The following is an 18,904-nucleotide window of genomic DNA, read 5'->3' on the forward strand; positions in this document are numbered from 1 at the left end:
AATGACTTGCTTCATCAACACTGAATAGTTCACTGACAAAGTAACAACACATTTAATGAGCTTTTAAAATCATTATTATTCACAGGTAGACTGGAGGCAGTTTGCAATTCACTCAAATGAATCTGACGTTTAACACCACTTGTAGAAAAAAATGATGGAAAATATGCTTAGTCCGGAGATTGATTGTGAACAATTTGATGCAAGTAGATGTCATTCAGAATTCAAATGGCATCTGATAATTTGCTGGGGCATCAGGGTTGTCTGATCAATAACCACAGCTCTTAAGATAAGATTTATTTTGATAATTCAATACCTAATCACCAATGAAAGGGCAAATCCTTGGCCAGAAAACACTGGAGTACCTGGCCCACATGGGATTTAATTTAACAAGTAGATGGGAAAACAGAAAAATTAACAAAGCCTGGTTTCCAAATGAAAGGTTATCTTATACTCAATTAAATATTATCATATTTAAATTAAGAGTACATAATGAGTTTATAAAATATCCGAGAATCCATAAAAGAAAAAAATCCCTGGAGTCCAATTTGATGAAAACTCAGATTTCTTGCTCTTCTCATCCTAATCCAAAACAAAAAAAAAAAAAAAAGAAGAAGTGTATTTATGATATCGGTCTCTCCCCTGTTCTTACCTTTGAGTATGGATTCACTATTAACTTGTGAGATCACATAGACTTTTTCTTTAGTGGTGAAGGCATTAGTAAGATATCTCTCTTCTCTGCTTGGCCACATAAAATCTGTGAGTTGAATATCTCTGAAACTTCAGCCCCTCTGTGAAGTTTGATTGACATTGCCCAAAGCATTCAAAAGTCATTCTGGGTATTGACTCAGACATGCAGGCCCATAAAAGTGTTTACATTTATATTCTCATAAATCTAATATACTTTAAGAAATCGAGTTAAGGGGTGTTAGGAAGCAAAAATGCTCTTTATATTTATAGCCTCAGGGGTAAAAAGGAAGTAACAGATGTCTCATAAAATTACTAGATATCACAGTAGTGGGCCTGTGTTTCAGCTTCCTTCTCTTGCTAATTTCTCCGGCTTGTAACAAATGATACCACTGTCATAACAACAAAATTCTCTCCAGTGTGAGAGAGATCATCTCTCTCGGAACTAGACCTACTACATCATCAACATCAGAAATCTTGTCAGAAAATAATGAAAAAATATTAAGGTTTTGAGATTTTCAAGGAGAACAAGAAAAGTCACATCATACCTTTCTGTACAGTTTGGCATTGACCTGCAAATAAAGAAAAAAAAAATAGCATTATGGGACAGCAGCATCCATGGTACCTCATGTTAGGAGTTGCCCAGTCCCACTGGGGCTGCTGCAGCTCCATGTACACACACACATACAAACACACACATGATCCCCCAGTAGCTAGGCTCAGTCTACCCAGTAGCTGGCCCCTGGATCCACTGGTGAACCGGTTGGCTCAAACATTGACACTCACACTGGTCTCTCTGGTAGCTGGTCCAGACCTAGGGCCTCACTGCTAGCCAAGACCCAGGTTCCATGATCTCCTCTCTAGCTCGCTTGGACATCTTGGTCCCTCAGTTACGAACTTTGAGACCCTCCAGTGTCCCCAGTATCCATTCCAGGATCACAGTTACTCACATACCTCTTGTCCTGTTGTCCTGCTAATCCAGCTTGATGTTTACTAGTAATTATACACACTGACATACACACAAAATACGCACACACTCTGGTCCCTCCAGTTGCTGCACACCAGGCGCAGTAGGCACTCTGACCTGTGGTCCCAGGCCTGCTGCTGGCAAGAGGAGCCCCATTCACCCACAACCATGCAGAAAAGAGAGACTCTCATCCAGGCAAAGACTTGGAAATGTAGTTTAATAAGAAGACAGGACATACTGCAGTGATCAGGCACAGAGCACGGCCACACAAGCTCACTGACCAGCTGGTCTTCGGCTCAATTTTAAAAAGGAGGACTTGATAATATATATATAAGGTGTAGTTGTATAAGAAATGTGGCCTATGTTTGAAATAGGCATTGTGCTGTGCAACCCTGACATTTCTAGACATATTTAAAAACTATAAGTCATGTGCCTAGGAAATTTCACTCATGGAAATTCAGGAACATAGTTTAGTCCAAAAGACCACAGGAGTCCACTTGTACGTATCAAGATGCTTTACATATTTTCACCTAAAAAATCCATTGGTCCCACATAATGTTGTGTGTGGAAATTTCTCATAAAGAAATAAAGCCTCTGTTGGATGTGAGGGGACATATTTCTTCTCCATACTACTTCATCCTCTCTCTAGCAACTGCATTTTATAATCCATTTAATAACATCTTGAAACTAATTATTTGTCTTCCCAACTACTCTCTCAGGAAAGCTTTTCCAAAAGCTCACTCATCTAATGGCTAGAAATTGCCTTTTAATTTCCTGCCTAAAAGTATTCATGGCCAGTTTATATCCATGTGTTGTTGTGCCAGCATTGTCCTTCAGCCTAAATAGCACTCTGCAATCCCTGGTGCATGCCATCTCCACGTGTTTATGGAGTGCAGTCAGATCCCCTTAGCCTTCTGTTTACTAGGTCACATAAACCAAGCTCATCTGATTTTAAGGAACTTGATTTGATGACCCAGGAGAGTCTTCTTTTGCTCCTGTAGCCAACAATTCTATATTACCCTTCTCTGATTCTGGCAACAAAAGAAAATACTGTTACTAAAGTTGTTTTCATCAGTGCCTCATAGCAGCTAAGCCATTATGTTTAAGCTTTTTAAACATTGAAGGGCCTTGTGATATATTGGGGAATCTAGCTATGTTGCTCTTTCTTCTAACTCTCACTGAGAATACAGGCATCTAGCTCTTTGCTCAGTGAATTGAACATTTGTCCTCACAAGACCATTTAAAAAAAATATTTTCTATTTTCCTACTAAGGAGAGTTTAAACTTCTCCTCCCAGCATATTTGTTTAAATGTAATAATCTGCATATGTGTTGCTATTCAGCTGATCGTTCTTTAGCCAAAATAAAACCATTATAATGAGAACAAAATTAAGCCTGGAATTTTATCTTGGAGGCAGACATTTAATTGGAAATGAGTCTGGTTCTATATTATGAATTGTCATTGATACACATTATCTCATAAAAGAAATGAAGGATCAGACCTAGCAGAAACAACCTATCTCCAACACCAGCAAGTTCTGTAATCAGCAAGCTGAAAAAAAAATAAATATATATATATAGGTATATATATAGCTATAAAAACTCCTTTCCTGGACTGTTTCATTATGCTAATATCAATAAACAATACCTGGTTCTTTACAAGTGCCTTCTGTCATAGGATTTGAGTATGTTTCCCTTACTTTGGAATGATCCTTCAGTGAGTTACCTACTAAGGTCAAGGCATTTGTACAACAGCCTCAGCTCATCCAGATCCTCTATGTAGTCTTACACCTGGGAATAATCAAAGGAGATAATTTTGTGCAGTGTTAGTTGGGAAGGAGAAAGGAGCGATCTCTTCTTAGTGTGAGCTCCAGCTATCATCCCTGCTTATAAAATTGGATGTCACTTCCTCCTGGAATCTGGTTAGTTTATATCCTAATGCCATCACACCTGAAGCTACTCGTGGGGCCTTGGACACAAGTCTGGAGTCAGCCAAATGTTCCACAGAGGTGAAAATCTGGTGTGTGGATGGGATCAGCTGGAGTTCAGCCAGGTCCCAGTAAGCAGAGTGATGCTATCTCTGGTTATAGCCAGAGTCATTAGCAGTTAGCAGCCTTCATTACATTGAAGGGTAGCTTAGAAAAGACTGTATTGTAGCTACCCTTATGTTAGACTGGAAGGTTGTGTGCTGTGAGTGCAGTTCTTCATGGGTTCATTTGGGGAGTATGAATGGTCTTTCTACATGCCCTCATGTTTTCTCACAGATAAGAGCCATTTCCCCTTTGCCATCTCTGTGACCCACTACAAATGTCCTTTTTGTTTGTCTCACTGACATACAATGATCAAATAATGAAACTGAGGCATACACAGTTTTCCATACCACTTGTTGTGCAGGAGTGCTATACCCATCAGTTAGCTTGACACGTGGCACAAACCTATTTTCAATGGTGTCCCAGTATTCTGCTTATTCAGCTGGAGCAGAAAGGTATTCTGGCAACAAGCTGGAACAAGCAGAGTGAAACAAAGGGAAAATGCAGCAGGCAGGGTCCGGGCATGGTGTTGCTGCTTCCCCCTGCTCTGGCTCTCCAGCAGCAGACTGCTTTTAGCAGATGCTTCTTTCTGCCCAGCTGGCCAGAAGGAAAAGTGCTGGGAAGCAATGGATAGCTGATGGAAGAGACATGAAACTTTGCTAAGTCATATCCTGTAGCTGGGTTCACAAGAGGTCTGGATCACTTTGTGAGCAGGAAAAGAAGTTAATACAGGAGAGACAGACAGCTCTTGTTCCAGATTTTCTGCCGCCTAGTTTCTACACTTCGTAGTTTTTATCATATTTATTAGGAGAGGCAATCTGTAAAGCAATATGGCTATTACCCATTAGCAGACATTGCTTTAAGATGATAGATTTATTTTGCAGGTGAGAAACACAAATCCACATAAACAGATACTTTTCCTGTAGCAACTGAAGTTGTTCATCTCAGGATGTGATAAGCAGGGGTAACTTTTCAATAAAGGATAAAGATTTTTAGGATAAATCTATGTTTAGATTCTACGTTTTCAGCTACTTTTTGGCCTGGGATGTTTCTCACAAACTTGGAGCTACTGAGTCTCACTGACTGACTAGCAGCAAAACTGACTCCTAGGTCTTAAACTTAGGTTAAGCCCCACATATTTTCAGCATACCATGCCATTTTCTCCCTGTCTGCCTCTGCCAGAGACGTCTATGCAGCTTCTGCCATCTCAGAGGCCAGCTCTGCCCATCCTGTGGCACTTCTCTCCACCACAACCCCATAGAGGCTGCTATATAATCTAAACATCAGCCACGTCTCTGTCATGTAAACACCCACAAGTGAAGCAGCTTGAGCTTCCAGGTTATCAAGAGTTAATACAAATATAAGCAAGAGAGAAAAGGTCTGGCACAAAGCAAGCTTTAAATGCGTATGTGTGCTGATGTGGTGTTTGGACATTTCCTATGTTTCCTAATGCCAATGCTTGCATATGTTTGGGAGGGTGCGGCTCTGTGAGGGCCAAAGATAATTCTCCAGCGCCTGTACTTATATAAATAAGTGTGGATGCACGTAGCTGGGTCAGAGCCTCCCTGCGTGTCTCTCAGAGGCCAGCCCCAGAGCTGCAGCTGCACGCTCTCCTCCTGAAGCTCTGCATCCATGGGCTCTGGGTCCCTGTGCACAGAAATGACAAATCCCCATCCCTACTTGTCACAACGTGCTTCAGCAAAGCCAGCTAGGAGAGTTCAGCCTCCCCCTTTCTCTTTTTCAGAAAAAGAACAAGCAATGATATAGAGAGAATTTCTCAGGCCTCCAGATTAACTTGGCAGGCTTCAGTTGCTGCTTCTTGCGTGCTTGAAAGAGCCTAAAGCTCTTCCATTTTTTGAGTAGAGGCTTTCCTGGGCTCAGAGGAAGACAGTGCTGCCTCCTCTCATAGTCCCATTTGTGGGCAGGTTGCTACAGAGAGACCTTTTTCTTCCTGACCTAGAACAGCCTTTTCAATTTTTTATGTTTACTTTTCTACTTTAGCTTTTCCACCAGAGGTACAAAAGCCCTTTCAGTAGCACAGTTTCTATTTAAGATTATGGATAAAGTCACTTACTGAAGAGGAGAAAAGCCATTTCAAGCTTTCTGAGCCTTCTCTATAATATACGCTTCTGGTTTTAATTTGCAAAAGCAAGCCTGAAAATCTACAATGCAGCACATACATATTTTACTGCCAAGCTTACATTTTTTCCCCTTGATGATTCAGCACTGAAAGCAGAAAGCTGCTGTGATTAACCCTAACCCAGACAATAGAGCTCAACTGCTACTTCCAGTGCCATATCTTGGCTGGTTGCCTTTTCAAGAGCAATGCCAACAGGAGACTCATGTGCTTAAGGATATGGAATAAGCCCAAGGGTCAATCTTAAATTCAAAATATCTAAATCATTCAGTAAGGCTTAGACAATTGCATTGTTATGACTGACAGATTGAACAAGATTAGATGATTTATCTTGTACAAACCAGTAACCCCCTACCACATTTCTGGTTTTCTTACAACATTATTTTAAAGTGGAAGACATATGTATTCATTTTAGCCTGTTTATAGTCAAAGCCTCTGCTTTTCCAAACAAAGCATTTCAATTTCTGATCATGTTAGTATTGCTGTCTCTGCAGTTCTACATAATTCATGGAGTCCATATATGTTGTAACACTGAAAGGGCCAAACTTACTACCAGCCACAAGGTGTAAACACTGTGGGGCTGTATCATTTTGCAAAACATTGCAACAGCACCTGCAAACAGCAAACCACAGCTGGTCTCCAGAGTTTACTCCTGGCTACAGCATGAAAACAAGAGCAGGAAACATGGTAAGGTATCAGAGGGTGGAGGAGGACTGGAGAACTAAAGGGACTAATGGCAGAGAAATGAAGCAGCTGAGTAACATGTCCCAGGTGAAAATAGTCAACCAGAAAGCAGAGGAGAGAAGGCAGCTATATATCTAAGGCACATGTGCAGGGGCAGAAGTGCACAAGATCTCTAGCCACAAAAAAAAAAAAAAAAAAAAAAAAGGATTTCCAGGAAAATTGGAGGAGATAGAAGAATAAAGCAGCCCACGTGATTAAATTATTTTTCTGGATACATCAGAGCCTTTGTGAGAAGAGGACTATATTCCTGATATTAATCTTCTACTCTGGCAATTACTATAACTGCCCCAGGAGAGTGATGCTTCTGCAAATGGGCAGTAAGTGGTTTGCAAGATCCCAACATGTGGGTGGTAATACAAACCTCTTTTCAACCCTGTTCCCTCACACGAAGAAGCCTGAAAGCACCTGAAAGAGATTAATGCCTAATCTGCCTTCACTTTGCAGAGCAAAATCACAGCAGGAAGAGACAAGCCGATGTTCGTTATTAATCACCCTTCTTTCTAATCCACCTGCACCTTGGCATTCAGTTAAGCACCCCTTTTTATTGAGGTGAAGGTGTTCCCACCTTGATGATGCTGCAGCCAGCTCTTCCAGGCTTGCCTCTATCACAGGGCTGTGGCTGAAGGTTTCCCCTCAGACAATAGGAGCTCATGCAATCTGCGGACCTCAACCCCAAATCGTGAAGCTGCTCAGAGATCTGCCACTTAGCAACAGCTCTAAGCCAACCTCAACAGTGGCCTGTAATTCTCTGTTGTTTCTGGTTATCCAGATGAAACTCAAATAGAGCTGCAGTTATAGGGACCTTAAACAAACTGAGGAAGAGCACAGCTGCCTGTCTAGAAGACTGTCTTGGTGCCTTTAGCAATGGGATTTCCTGTGCCACCTCAGCTGTGTCTGTATGGTAAGTGCTGCTCCAGGGATAACCCCCCACCCCCACCCCCCCCCCCCCCCCAGATAAAACCCACTAAATGCCTTTTTTTTTTTTTTCCTCTTATTACTTTTTGGCCTCAGCTGAGATGTTTTCCCAGTTCTGAGGGAAAACCTACCAGTTGAGAAACCAAAACACGAGAAGAAAACAACAGCAAAAACACCCAGCAGCTGCCAAATTGGCTGAAGCCTTGCTGGGCTGCACATGTGCTGGGACTGCCCTTGAACATGCATTTGTTCTGAACCAAGATGAGCTGGCCATGTATAGGAACCATCTCTCAGTGTCTGACTAGTAAAAGTAGAAGAAATCATCTCAGATATGGGGGATGTTGGTGTTAAAACTATTGTTACAGTGAGAAGGCCGAAGAAGTCAGGAGGTCTCTACAAGTCTCTTCTAAAGGATCAAGCTTTTGGCAGGGTGACTGGAGAAAGATGAAACCACCTATGAGGCTGGTAATGGGGAGCTGTGATACTTTTATAGCTTTACTTTGTGATCATATGTAGTCTACAGTTCAGTTCCCACTCTCTAAGTGCTTTGACCAAAAGCTTACCTCAGAGACTTTGAGTAAATTCAATGCCATAGGCCTGCATCCAAACTGAGGTTTTTATCTTGGATTCCACAATCTTTCCAAAACATTTACTGAAATATCATTCTGCCCTCTTTAAGCAGTCTATACAGCTCCCTAGCATAGCCTTATCTTTTCAGTAGTTTAGATGTGTGAGATTGTAATTAACATCATGCCTGGTTCTGCTGCAAGTAGTTGAGTTTTGGTTGAATGTGGTATTTTTAATGTTACAAAAGATTGCTAGTTACTTCAACAGGCAACTAAAATCTTAATAACACTTGAATTTTAAAGCCATGGCTTAACTTCATATTGTCTCCCAAATTGTTGTGTCCTCTGATAACCCTGTAAAACTGAAATAGTGCCAACTAAATCAATGGAGTTACAACAAGATAAACAAAGGGATTGAAATGTGAGGGATTGAAATTGCAATGGACAGACCAACCCTAAATCATTAAGCTCCATTGACATGTGACTGCTGCATCCAAGTGAGATGGTCACTGTCCAAACGAGATTTAGCAGTCACGAGAAGGGGCAGGAGCCCTATAGACAGATAAGGACAAAGCCCACCAGCCCCACATACGATATTCACAAAAAGCTGACTTCCTGACACATCTGCATGCTCAGCACCTCCTCACACTATGACACCCACAACATTTATGCAATATTCAGTCTGGTTTGAGGAGGGAAGGGTTCTCACACGGCCTGGGCAGCCCAAATGGGAACATAGTAGCTGTTAGCCCTGAACAACCCCAAACTGGCTATATGACAGGAAAGGTGATGTCAAGAAATGCTAAAGGGGATTAATGATTAGTGCTATGGAGTCTTTCTAGCAGCCTAGATGTGTCTCACAGCAATAGATTTTTTTTTTTTTCGCAGGTTTTGCTTTGTGTGTTTACACACCCATACTTTAGAAACATCTAAGAAAGTATTCTGAAGAAAACTTCATCTTCAGATTAAAATCATGCATAAACTATTTCAGCAGTAAAAAGATAGATCCACAGCTTATTTTTCGATATAAGCTTACTTTTCCCATGTAAGCAGTGGTTTCTGATCCCATTTCCTGTGTTAAATGTAGCCAAAGATCAGTGTTGCTGAAATATTAGTGTAAAAAATACTGGAGCCACTGGTGGAAATCCAAACAGCTCACATGACTTGATGATAAAATCCGGGTTTACGAGAGCTGGAATTTCTTGTCTTGTGAGCATGCATGATGTAGTTCTGCATTTTTTTGTTTTGACAAGACTTGGACACATCCATCTCAATGTGTCCAAGCAGGCAAGGCTCCTACAGCTTGGGCTTTCCCACACGGGTGTCGTGGCCACACTTCTGAACCATTTCTGCCCATGCCAGGTACAGTGGTGTAAGGGACCCAGGTGGCACCACTAGCCCTGGGGTCAAGGAGCAGCACACAAGCAGCTGGAGAAGCTCTGTCTGTGTGAGGACAAGGGCATGGTTTCAGCAGGAAAAAAAAAAAAAAAAAATGTGTGCAGCAGCTGAACTAAAATGTTCAGGTCCCACGAAGCTGGGGCCAGCCTGAAACTTGTGGAAGGCAATGACATTTCCCTTTGTCACTTTGCAATGAAGCAGGGCATACTATGGAGATTGGAACGCTGGGGAGGAGAAAAGCATAGTGCCTGCATATGAAGCTGCTTTTTCAGTCAGTCTGGCTTTCCAGAAGATCTTACTCACTGCTGTAGCTTAGGGAGCTCCTTCCCATCCCCAGCAGTTAATCTCAGAGACCCTCAGGAGGGGACCAGGAGCAGAGCCGGGGGGAAACACCAAGGGACTGGGAGAGGAGGTGGCACGCTGGTGCCAAGCTGCTCTCCCACCTCAGCAGCTTCGGTGACAGCCTCACAAGTGACTTCTAATGAGCTGTCCCACCTAACCCCAGAAAAACTTGAATTATGGAGCAGGGGATGGATTTCACCGCAAGGCAGCTGCTCAGGCATCCCGTTTGCCTCCAGAGCCGCCGTGCCTGCCCAAAGCCCACACGGTGGCACCCCAGGGCCAGCTCGCGGGTGTTCCCACCGCCCTGCCGAGATAAATCAGCTGCCTTTAGGGTTTCGAGGCATGTGACCTCAGCCCGCTTCTGCTTTGTTTTGATTTTTGCTCTCCCTGCTGCGTTTAACTCATCCCAGCCGGAATGCATCAGTATTCAGAGAGGTGCGTGACGCTCAGATACAGCAGGAACCTGTGCAGTTAGTTCCCCCCGCCAAAGGCTGGCTTCCTTTAAGGCAACATGCCAAGCTGTGCTTTTCTTACCCAAACTACAGGCTAAAAGGCCAGTAAAACTCATCGGGGTCTGGAAGTTCTGACCCCCGGGGACACAGCACACACCTGAGATGGGATCTCTCCTCTCTTAGTGCTGTGGTCCCCAGCTGCTACTCAAAATGCTCTCCACATGCTGTACGATGCCTGTGCCATATGATAGTGATGCCTTTGCCACACATTAGTTAGTGTCCCGTGTTAGTGAGTGTCCTGTTGTAGGGCTGGATGACAACAACCATCTTGTTATTTTACTAAGCAGGAGGGCACAAAGCATTTTGAGAGGACCTTGGTATTGTTAGCCTAGTTTGGGATTGATTTCTTATTAAATAATAATAATAAAAAAAAGTCACAGCAGAGCAAATATCACTGAGAAGCCTGCAAAAGCAGCTTCAGGCTTGCTGTGAGCCAGTCAGGGGCACTGCTTCCCTCTGCCCCCTCTCCTGCATGAGCAGCTCGGGGATGCTCTCCTGCTGCAGGGCGCTGTGGCTCTTGGGAACTGAGATCCACCAAGATCTGCACTTGCCAAAAGGGAGACACTCCCAGCACTGCAGCTGAAGGCATAACCTACTGCTGCTGGGTATTGGACATGAACAGGTTCAGCATTTCAGTCCCCTCTGTTTTCATGTCGCTGTACATGACATTACCTCCCCTTTGGAAAAGGAAGAGGAAAGTTGGCAGGTCTCTGCATGTCCAGGTTGCTACTTCATTCCTGGTCCAACAACCCTTAATCTGAAGTGTTCCCCATTCTCATACTGCACACCCTATAATGATGCTGTCAGCTCACTTTCCCTGCCATCAGCCATCCTCTAGAACCATATTCAGCAGTCCAGCCCTTCCATGTGCAAGCTGTGTTTCCATCACCTGCCTCTACTCACATCCTTCCCTACAGAGATCACAGTTGCAAACACAGAAAACAACCTGCCACAGAGTTAACCCTTGATGCTCCCTGTTTTTGCAGCCACCGGGATTAATAATACCCCAGAGCATAACTTTGATCAGCTGGAGCAGAATCAGAGCTCTCTGAGAAAGGGCATGCTGCAAACCACACAGCCTCTTCCTGTAATTGGCCGTAAATAGTCGACAGCGCTTCTCTTTGTGCAGCTTTATCCAGAAATAAAATCCCTTCAGGCTGTGGTAGACCTCACTTTGATGTTCGTGGGAACAGCACTCTCAAATTATACGCAATACATGGCACATGGGTTGCGTTGTGTAGCAGTTCAGTGTCAGTGACAGTCTATGGCTTATATTTAAGAACTGAAGCATAGCTGAACTTCCTTGGGTAACAAAAAGGTCACTTGCACTGACTTTCCTGTATTCCTGTAAACTCTTTTTCTGAATCATTTTGAATTTGAACCCTCTGAAAATAGTTTTCCTGGAACTGACCTTGTCACTACACTGGAATTACTCCACACTCACTTCCCCACTGTCTCCACATAAAAGAAATCTGAATTAAGCCCACTTGGTAAAAAAAACCACCACATATTTTTAAAAGTTATTCAATATTCTTCTTTATTAGTCAACTGGTTACTGAACCAAGAGCTTTCAACTCATTTAGCAGTATGTTCCTATCTCACCTCTACTCTAATGGGCAAATCTGTCCTTCCAGCCAATCGATTCATACAAATTCCACGTTGCTTATAGCAACCTACAACACACCCTCCAGCTGTCACATCCTAATAAATCTTCTCATATTTTGGACTTGAAAAAAAAAATAATATAAGTGACCTAAAGCTGAACGTAAGCAGATTTTATTAAGCAGAAAAACATACACAAGGTCGAAAGTTCACCTTCCTGCAATCTGACTGCCACATTCTTAGAAGGCAAGGCCAGAGATGGGGAGAACCCACGGCATTCCCCAGACACAAAGGGGGACCCTACTGACAGGGGACTCTGTAATTTGACAGAAAGACATATCTGCACATGGCCTTAAAAGAGAGTGATGGGAAAACTTTACATTCCCTTACTTTACGGGCTTGCTTTTCTGTTTCAGAGCCACACTGCTGCCTGCTTTCCCATCCATGCTTCCTAAGCACAACCCCATTTTCATCACAGGGGTGCTGCAGATTCCCAAGGAGCTGAACCCCCATCTCTAGGTAGGGGTGATAACTGCCTCTCTTGTCTTGAAGTCTGAGCCTTTTTCTCTGCGCATCTGCAGTAGAAGGAAAGAGAGGGGAAAGGGGGCTTTTGGGGTGGTTATCCTTACCTAGGGTCTCCTGGCCGGTTTCGCAGCGGGGCGCCGGCTCTGTGGCCCTAAGCAGCCCGGTGAGGAGGAGCAGGACCCTCAGAACCATGCTGGAGCCCCTTGTGCAGGCAGCACAGTGATGTGGCACTCGCTGCCTGATGGAGTGGCTCCTCCACTTGGAGCCTCAGCACGGCTCTGGCTCTCCAAGCCGCGGAGGAAATCAGTGCACCGCGAGGGCATGCCCACGTCTCACAGCATATGCAGTCCAGGCGTCAGATTTCAGCTAGCATTTGAGCTTGGAAAGCAAAAGGCTTTGAGGCAGAGAGGGAGGAGGAATGAGCTCTCCCTCCCCTCTGCCTCCCCACAGCCTCCCTGTTGCAGCCTGGTTTGTAATTTCATTAGCAGTGTGAGTGAAGGGGGGTCCCCGCGGGGATGCGCTGCTTCGGCTCGGGGTCCCACACGCTGGTCTTTGGGCAGTGGTTCTCCTAAGGGAGAGGGGAGCTGCATTAAAGCCTGTAACACTGCAGCCAAGAGCGACTGCCTGAAGAAAACAGGGAAAAGAGGCAGAGAGAGAGAGAAAAGGAGACAAACAAAAGCAACTTTCTTCCCAAAGAACGGTGTTTCATAAGCAGCTTAAACTGTGAGTTTAAAACGCAGCATGACAACGTAGGGAATCCAAGCTGCATCTCCTCCAGCACAGCAAGATTGGGAACCCACTAAGTGGGATCCTCCTCCACAAGTTCCTCCTGGGCTTGCCAGTTGCTTAAGATAAGATCCAGTTTACATGAGTAAACTTGGAGGGTTATAAATCTTTTCTATTCCTATTAAAATAAAATGAAAGAAAAAAATCCACAAAAATCTAATCCACAAAAATCTAGGGAATATAAAAAATAAACAATATGTGCTTTAACTGGATAGCTGTTCTATACTAAATGTATTTAAAATGGATTAATTATTTTTTGCTATTTATTTTTTTAAACAGACAAATGTATAAAACAGGTATAATGGCAAAGCGTGCCTTAGGTAGGATGTGAATTCCTTCCTTTTTTTTTTTTTTTTTACCTACACATGAAAAAAATCTTTTTTTTCCATGTGTATCACAGGAAAAGGATTTTTTCTTCAAAAATCTGGACTACAATAGACTAAAGTACCCTGTCTTTCCAGGCAGTGAATGTTCCCCTGAGGAAGGATACCTGCTTACACATAAAAGCAGAGAGCCTCGCCTTGCAGTTAGAGCACACCGACTCCCGCTGACCACTATCAGAGGGATCGGTAGGGAGTTACGGTGCTGTATGATAATGTAATCAAATGAACCACCCTGCAGGGGAAGACACAAAACAGGCTGACAGGGCAGGAGAACACTGTATGCCTCTAAAAGTAATTGATGCCTCATCATGTTAGGGGGGTTATGCTAAAAGAAGGATTTGGGAGCTCAGCGGTAAAGGAAGTCCTCTGCTGATGAGTTCTGCAAGGGAGGGTGACTTTTCTTACCTCCAGTATTTCCTACTGCATCTGGAGACTGCAGAGCCTGCCCTGGGAGCAAACAGCACCAAAGCCCATCAAGGCTCGAAGAACCAACTTCTAAGGAGGAGAATAGAATTTGGCAACCCTGACCATACAGCAGTGCACCTGGGCTGTCACCAGCACAGTCCTGAAGGGTCTCCAAGGGCAGGATGTGATCCACCTCCTGCCCAGCTCCCCAGCACCCTGCAGTCAAGCTGCTTGGAATACCAATCTGCCACGTTCATGCTTGACATGCTCAGGATGCATGTGAGCCCTTGTTGTGCACCTGGGCTGTCATTAGTATTATGGGATGACAGAAGGGACTTCAGAGGCCATGCAAAACTTATCATGGCATGCCTAGGTGAAGGGTCAAAGGCAGTGAAAGGGAAGAACCAGAGTGGATCAGCACAACAAGACAGAGAGGAAGGAAATAAATGGGGCAGCTTCATGAAAGGAGGCTACCAGCCTGTGCACTTATGTGACTGAGCTCTGTACCTTGTCACTGCAGTCTTGTCTACTATCATATTAAATCCTGCCTTAGCTACTCTTTTTCTTGTGCAATCTCCCTCTCTATCCTAGACATGAGTGCTGAAAGGTCAAAGTGCCTGGAAACAGAGAGACCAAGTTATAGTCTGCAAGGTCTGGGCATCAGCAACTGGAAAGACCTGTATGTGTTTATATTTCCCAAGTGAATATAAACATCCATCCATGTACGTGTATGAATAGTTTGTTAGCAAATGTCAGTCTGGATTAGCAGGCAAGAAGGAGAAGACCCACATCTGGAAAGACTCAAGATCTGAATCAGTGGCTGAGTGAGTGACCCGGGGCATGGACTGAGAGCTTGTGCTGGTAAGTGAGGGATCTGTGAATGTTGGTGGCAAGCCAGAGGATGCAAGCACCTGTGTTTTCACTAGTGAACCAGAGGGGGAAGAGGACTGGGCTCTCTGCATTTAAATTTCTGAGCGCTGTTTCTGCGGGGCTTTGTCTGGCAGCATGCATGTGTGTGTGCAAGCCACTGTTGGAGATGTGCTCAGCTTTGCTGCTGGCTGAGCCTGTAATTGGGAACAGCAGCAGCAGTCATGAGCCTGGCACAGAGAGACCCCTGGACATCAGAATGCAGCTGGGTAACAAGAACACCCATGTCTCCCAATAACCTGGGCCTGGCACCCACATCCTGGTGCATCACATCCTGAACAAACTCCACTGCACCAACTAAACAAAACCCTCAGCTGCTGACATCAAAAAGTTTTGAATTTCTTTGTTTTGCAGCTTTCACGGACCTTTTACATTAAAACAGTAATTCCATTTGGTAGCAAGATAAAAAAATATGGCATTAAGCAGGGTAGATGGGGCCTAAGCATGACATTAAGGTAATTAGCAACACAGGTAAATTTATCAGTTTGTCAACGTTATCAATTTTTTTTCCCATGTTTGAATACAGTAAATAAAGTACAGAGAACAGAAAACCAAAAAGTGTTATTTTGTTTACCCCCTACAACATTATCTGTTCTTTTCCTCCTTTTCAAGGGATTTGATCCCAAGCTTTATAGTGGCTGTGAAGTTTTTTCCATTCCGCTGGGCACAGTCACATCCTCTGGGTCATCCTTTAGACCTGCATCTTTCTGAGGTGGATGGTAGTTCAGCTTCTGCTCCCCCTATCCATTCAATATTTCCAGACAGTCAGAATTTCTACCTTGTTTCATTATTTTTCAGCCCCATTAATGAAAAAACACTAATTAAACCCTTTAATTAGCGCTCTATATACAACACTTGTCCTTCTCATATGTTTGTTTTGTGTCAACACTGAGTATATCAAATGGCACTACTAACAGGTATAGAATAGGTACACAGTTGAAACCTAAAAATATTAAAAACAGGTAGGGAAAAGATGGTTGGGAATATGGGAATGTACTTACCCATCTCCATCATATCACTTCTGTGTTTTATCAACCTTGTAGGCTTTCCAGGGAGCTGACATTGAGTTGTGGCTTATGATATATTTATCCTGATTCTAAAACAATCTTACAAATAATAAAAATAATAATAATAATGAACAAAGAAATCCCAGAGTTACAGGCAGATGTAACAGCATCATCTGGGTTTAATCGTTTGTATTTGAATCACTACAATATCATTAAGTGTTAAGTTAAATACTTTTACCAGATCTTATTGGGGACTACCTGTTTTCTGCTCAGACCTTATCCCCCTATGTCCTGTGTGCTTCATGCTCTAGCAGAGACCTGAGAAAGATCCACCAGGACTTCTATTTCAGCTTCTAGAGCTAAGTTAAAAAAAGGAATAACGTTTGTTCTTTAAACATATTTTACACAGATGCGAGTTAACTTTTAGCTAAGAGAAATGGCTATTTTACTCTAAGGATGTATAGGATATTCTGCTCTGCATTCATTAAGCAGAGTATATATTTTGGGGTTTTCTTTGTGTCTTCTGGGACCATCTACATTGTACTTGGGGAGCTTTTAACTTTCTCACAGAATTTTTTCAGCCGTGCCTTTCATCTCAACTTTCAATTTGTTCCCCTTATGACCCACAAGATTAAACCAGCTTTAGAAACTACCACACAAACATCCAGAGCCAGAAATTTGATGGAGAGACTAAAAGTAGAGAGTGGAGAAAAAGACCACACAAGAATTTTCTTGTTTTCCTACATTGCAACCCTAAGAGTTTAACCAAGAATGGTTCATGGACTGAAACTTTCTCCATGTCTCAAATATTCCACAAATTCCCTGTAGCCTCCAGCAGTTATTTTTGATCATTATCAACCACGTCCACAGTTGTACCAGCACACTAGGGAAGGAGTAGAACTCTGGTAGACCACCCCAGAGTGAGCCAGCCTAGCCATGATCCAACTGCTAAATTTCCTTTAATGGCTCTTAAATTGAACTTTCTTTTCTTTTCTTTCTTTCTTTTCTTTCTATTTCTGTTATTTTAACATATTTTGCCAATTGCTTTCCCCCAGATTTTCTTATATGCTGGAAAACAAAGTAAGCATTGACTGGGTGAGTTTTGCCCTATTAATATCAAGGCTACAGATATTACTTTACTTCCCAGTTAAGTATAATAATTGTAAAAGGAAAAATAAAATACCGCTCTTGAGAAAAATGCAACTTGTTTAAATTCAATACAAGTACAGCCAGTAATAATTAAAGCTTGTTTTCATCTTCTGTCTGACTTGTCACAGATTGACTAAGTCAGTAACCCACAAAATTTGTTCTTTGTACCTCTTCCAGGTGACCCACAGAACTGATCCTATCTTAAAGCAGAGGAATGTAATTAAAGCAGGAGAAGGCCTTGCCATTTTAGAAAGATTCATCTGGATATGTGCCTGTCTTTTAGTACACCATTCATGTGATCTTTGTGCTTGCTTGGGCTAATCAGTAAGAAATGGAACCACTAAGGAAATTTTTGTTTGTTTGTTTGTTTGTTTGTTTGTTTTGATGACAGGTAAAAATGATGTCTAGTTAAAACTCAGCCATGATCAAAGGTGCAAGTGATACAAAAACTGGAAGGAAACCTGGCACCAGATGGTAGAACAAGACCACAAAGGAACTAAAGTAACAAATATGATCCTATATGCAGGAAATCATGTGCAAAATAGCATGCACCAATCACCAATCATCAGGGCACAACATTGTTTAAACATAGTCATTAAAAAGATAGAACTAACATGAGGATCTTGTTATCCTCTCAAAGGCTCCCTCTTATTACTCCCACATGCAAAGTAGCAAAGAAGAATTACTGTTAAAGGGTTGCTTTTTGTGGTCTTAGTTCAAGATGAAGCTCAGAGGTGACTCTGACTCTCATAAAGCAAGAAAAATAATAAAAATAAGTCAATGAATCGCATAACTGAATATATAATGTCTACAAGAAAAAAATAAATGTGCTCAAAAAAGATCTGTGCTGAGAACTAAAGGTCTTTCTTTTCTTCTGATCGCAGATGGAGTATTAAAAATTAATATCAGCTCTACCAGAAAAGAACTTGACAGTCCTATTTTGAGACTCATATCACTTTGTCTCTCTTCCCTGTCTCACAGAACATTAATGCCAAAATATTCAAAAAAAAGTCCTCTAGGGTTTGCTTTGCACATTTTCAGAGGTGCTGGGAAGCATTTTGAAAAAGTGACTTTGAATACTTACCTCTCTTTGCAGATACCCAACAGGAGAAACACTTAACAGACCCTGTTTCCTTGAAGACAGGTCCTCAACACTTTCCAAAGAAATATCAGCCTCCAAGGCTGACATTCTTTGGGAAAACGGGTGTTAAGCAGCAGGGACCAGTAGCCACTTCAGATCTGGCCTGAAAATTTTGAGGATTTCAACTTCACATTTGGAAATAAGCTCCTGAGTCAAATAAAAATTAAAAACAAATAAATAAAAAGCAAACAAACAAAAACAACCCCCCCCCCCCCCAAAGTAAAAAGGAAAAATTTCCCCTAATTACAGAGTCTTTTTAACAGATACACAACTTTAGTCCAGTTTTGATTTTCCACTTTTAAGAAATAACAAATCATTAGTGGAAACTACAAAAAGCTGCTGGGAAATACAAAACAAGTTGCCATTGTAAGTTCTGCTTTTCCCAGGCAAACTTTAGAGGACATTGCCTCTAACCTCCACTTGCCATGTTCATATAGCCCTTTGTGGGTGACTCAGCACATCTTCAGACTAAAGGTGCTGGATAGAAATAGCAAAATAGGTGGAGCAACCAGGCTGGAGACCATTCCTGGGATCATGCAGCACCTCATGCAGCCAACACATTCAGTATCACACCACTCAGCCCCACAGATAAATCCCAAACAGCCTGCCTGCTCACAGAAAACAAACAGACCTCAAAGCTGTTCTCCCATCTGTTCATCAATGTCTATGGGGCTTAAACCACAAGC

The 18,904-nt window shown here is 42.7% G+C and overlaps 1 protein-coding gene across 1 annotated transcript in view; it reads right to left on the reverse strand.

Moving 5' to 3' along the window:
- The window catches only part of CPZ (carboxypeptidase Z), a 33,588-nt gene extending 20,786 nt beyond the window's left edge, over positions 1–12,802 (reverse strand). The window contains exons 1-2 of the mRNA XM_013179149.3: positions 12,525–12,802; positions 1,233–1,256 (exon numbers count right to left, since the gene is read on the reverse strand). Of these exons, the coding sequence (XP_013034603.2) occupies positions 1,233–1,256; positions 12,525–12,612 (112 nt within the window). The 5' untranslated portion in view covers positions 12,613–12,802. The remainder of the gene's footprint in view (positions 1–1,232; positions 1,257–12,524) is intronic.
- Between the last annotated feature and the right edge of the window lie 6,102 nt (positions 12,803–18,904).

This window comes from Anser cygnoides, chromosome 4 (assembly GCF_040182565.1).
Source record: "Anser cygnoides isolate HZ-2024a breed goose chromosome 4, Taihu_goose_T2T_genome, whole genome shotgun sequence".
Lineage (NCBI taxonomy): Eukaryota > Metazoa > Chordata > Aves > Anseriformes > Anatidae > Anser > Anser cygnoides.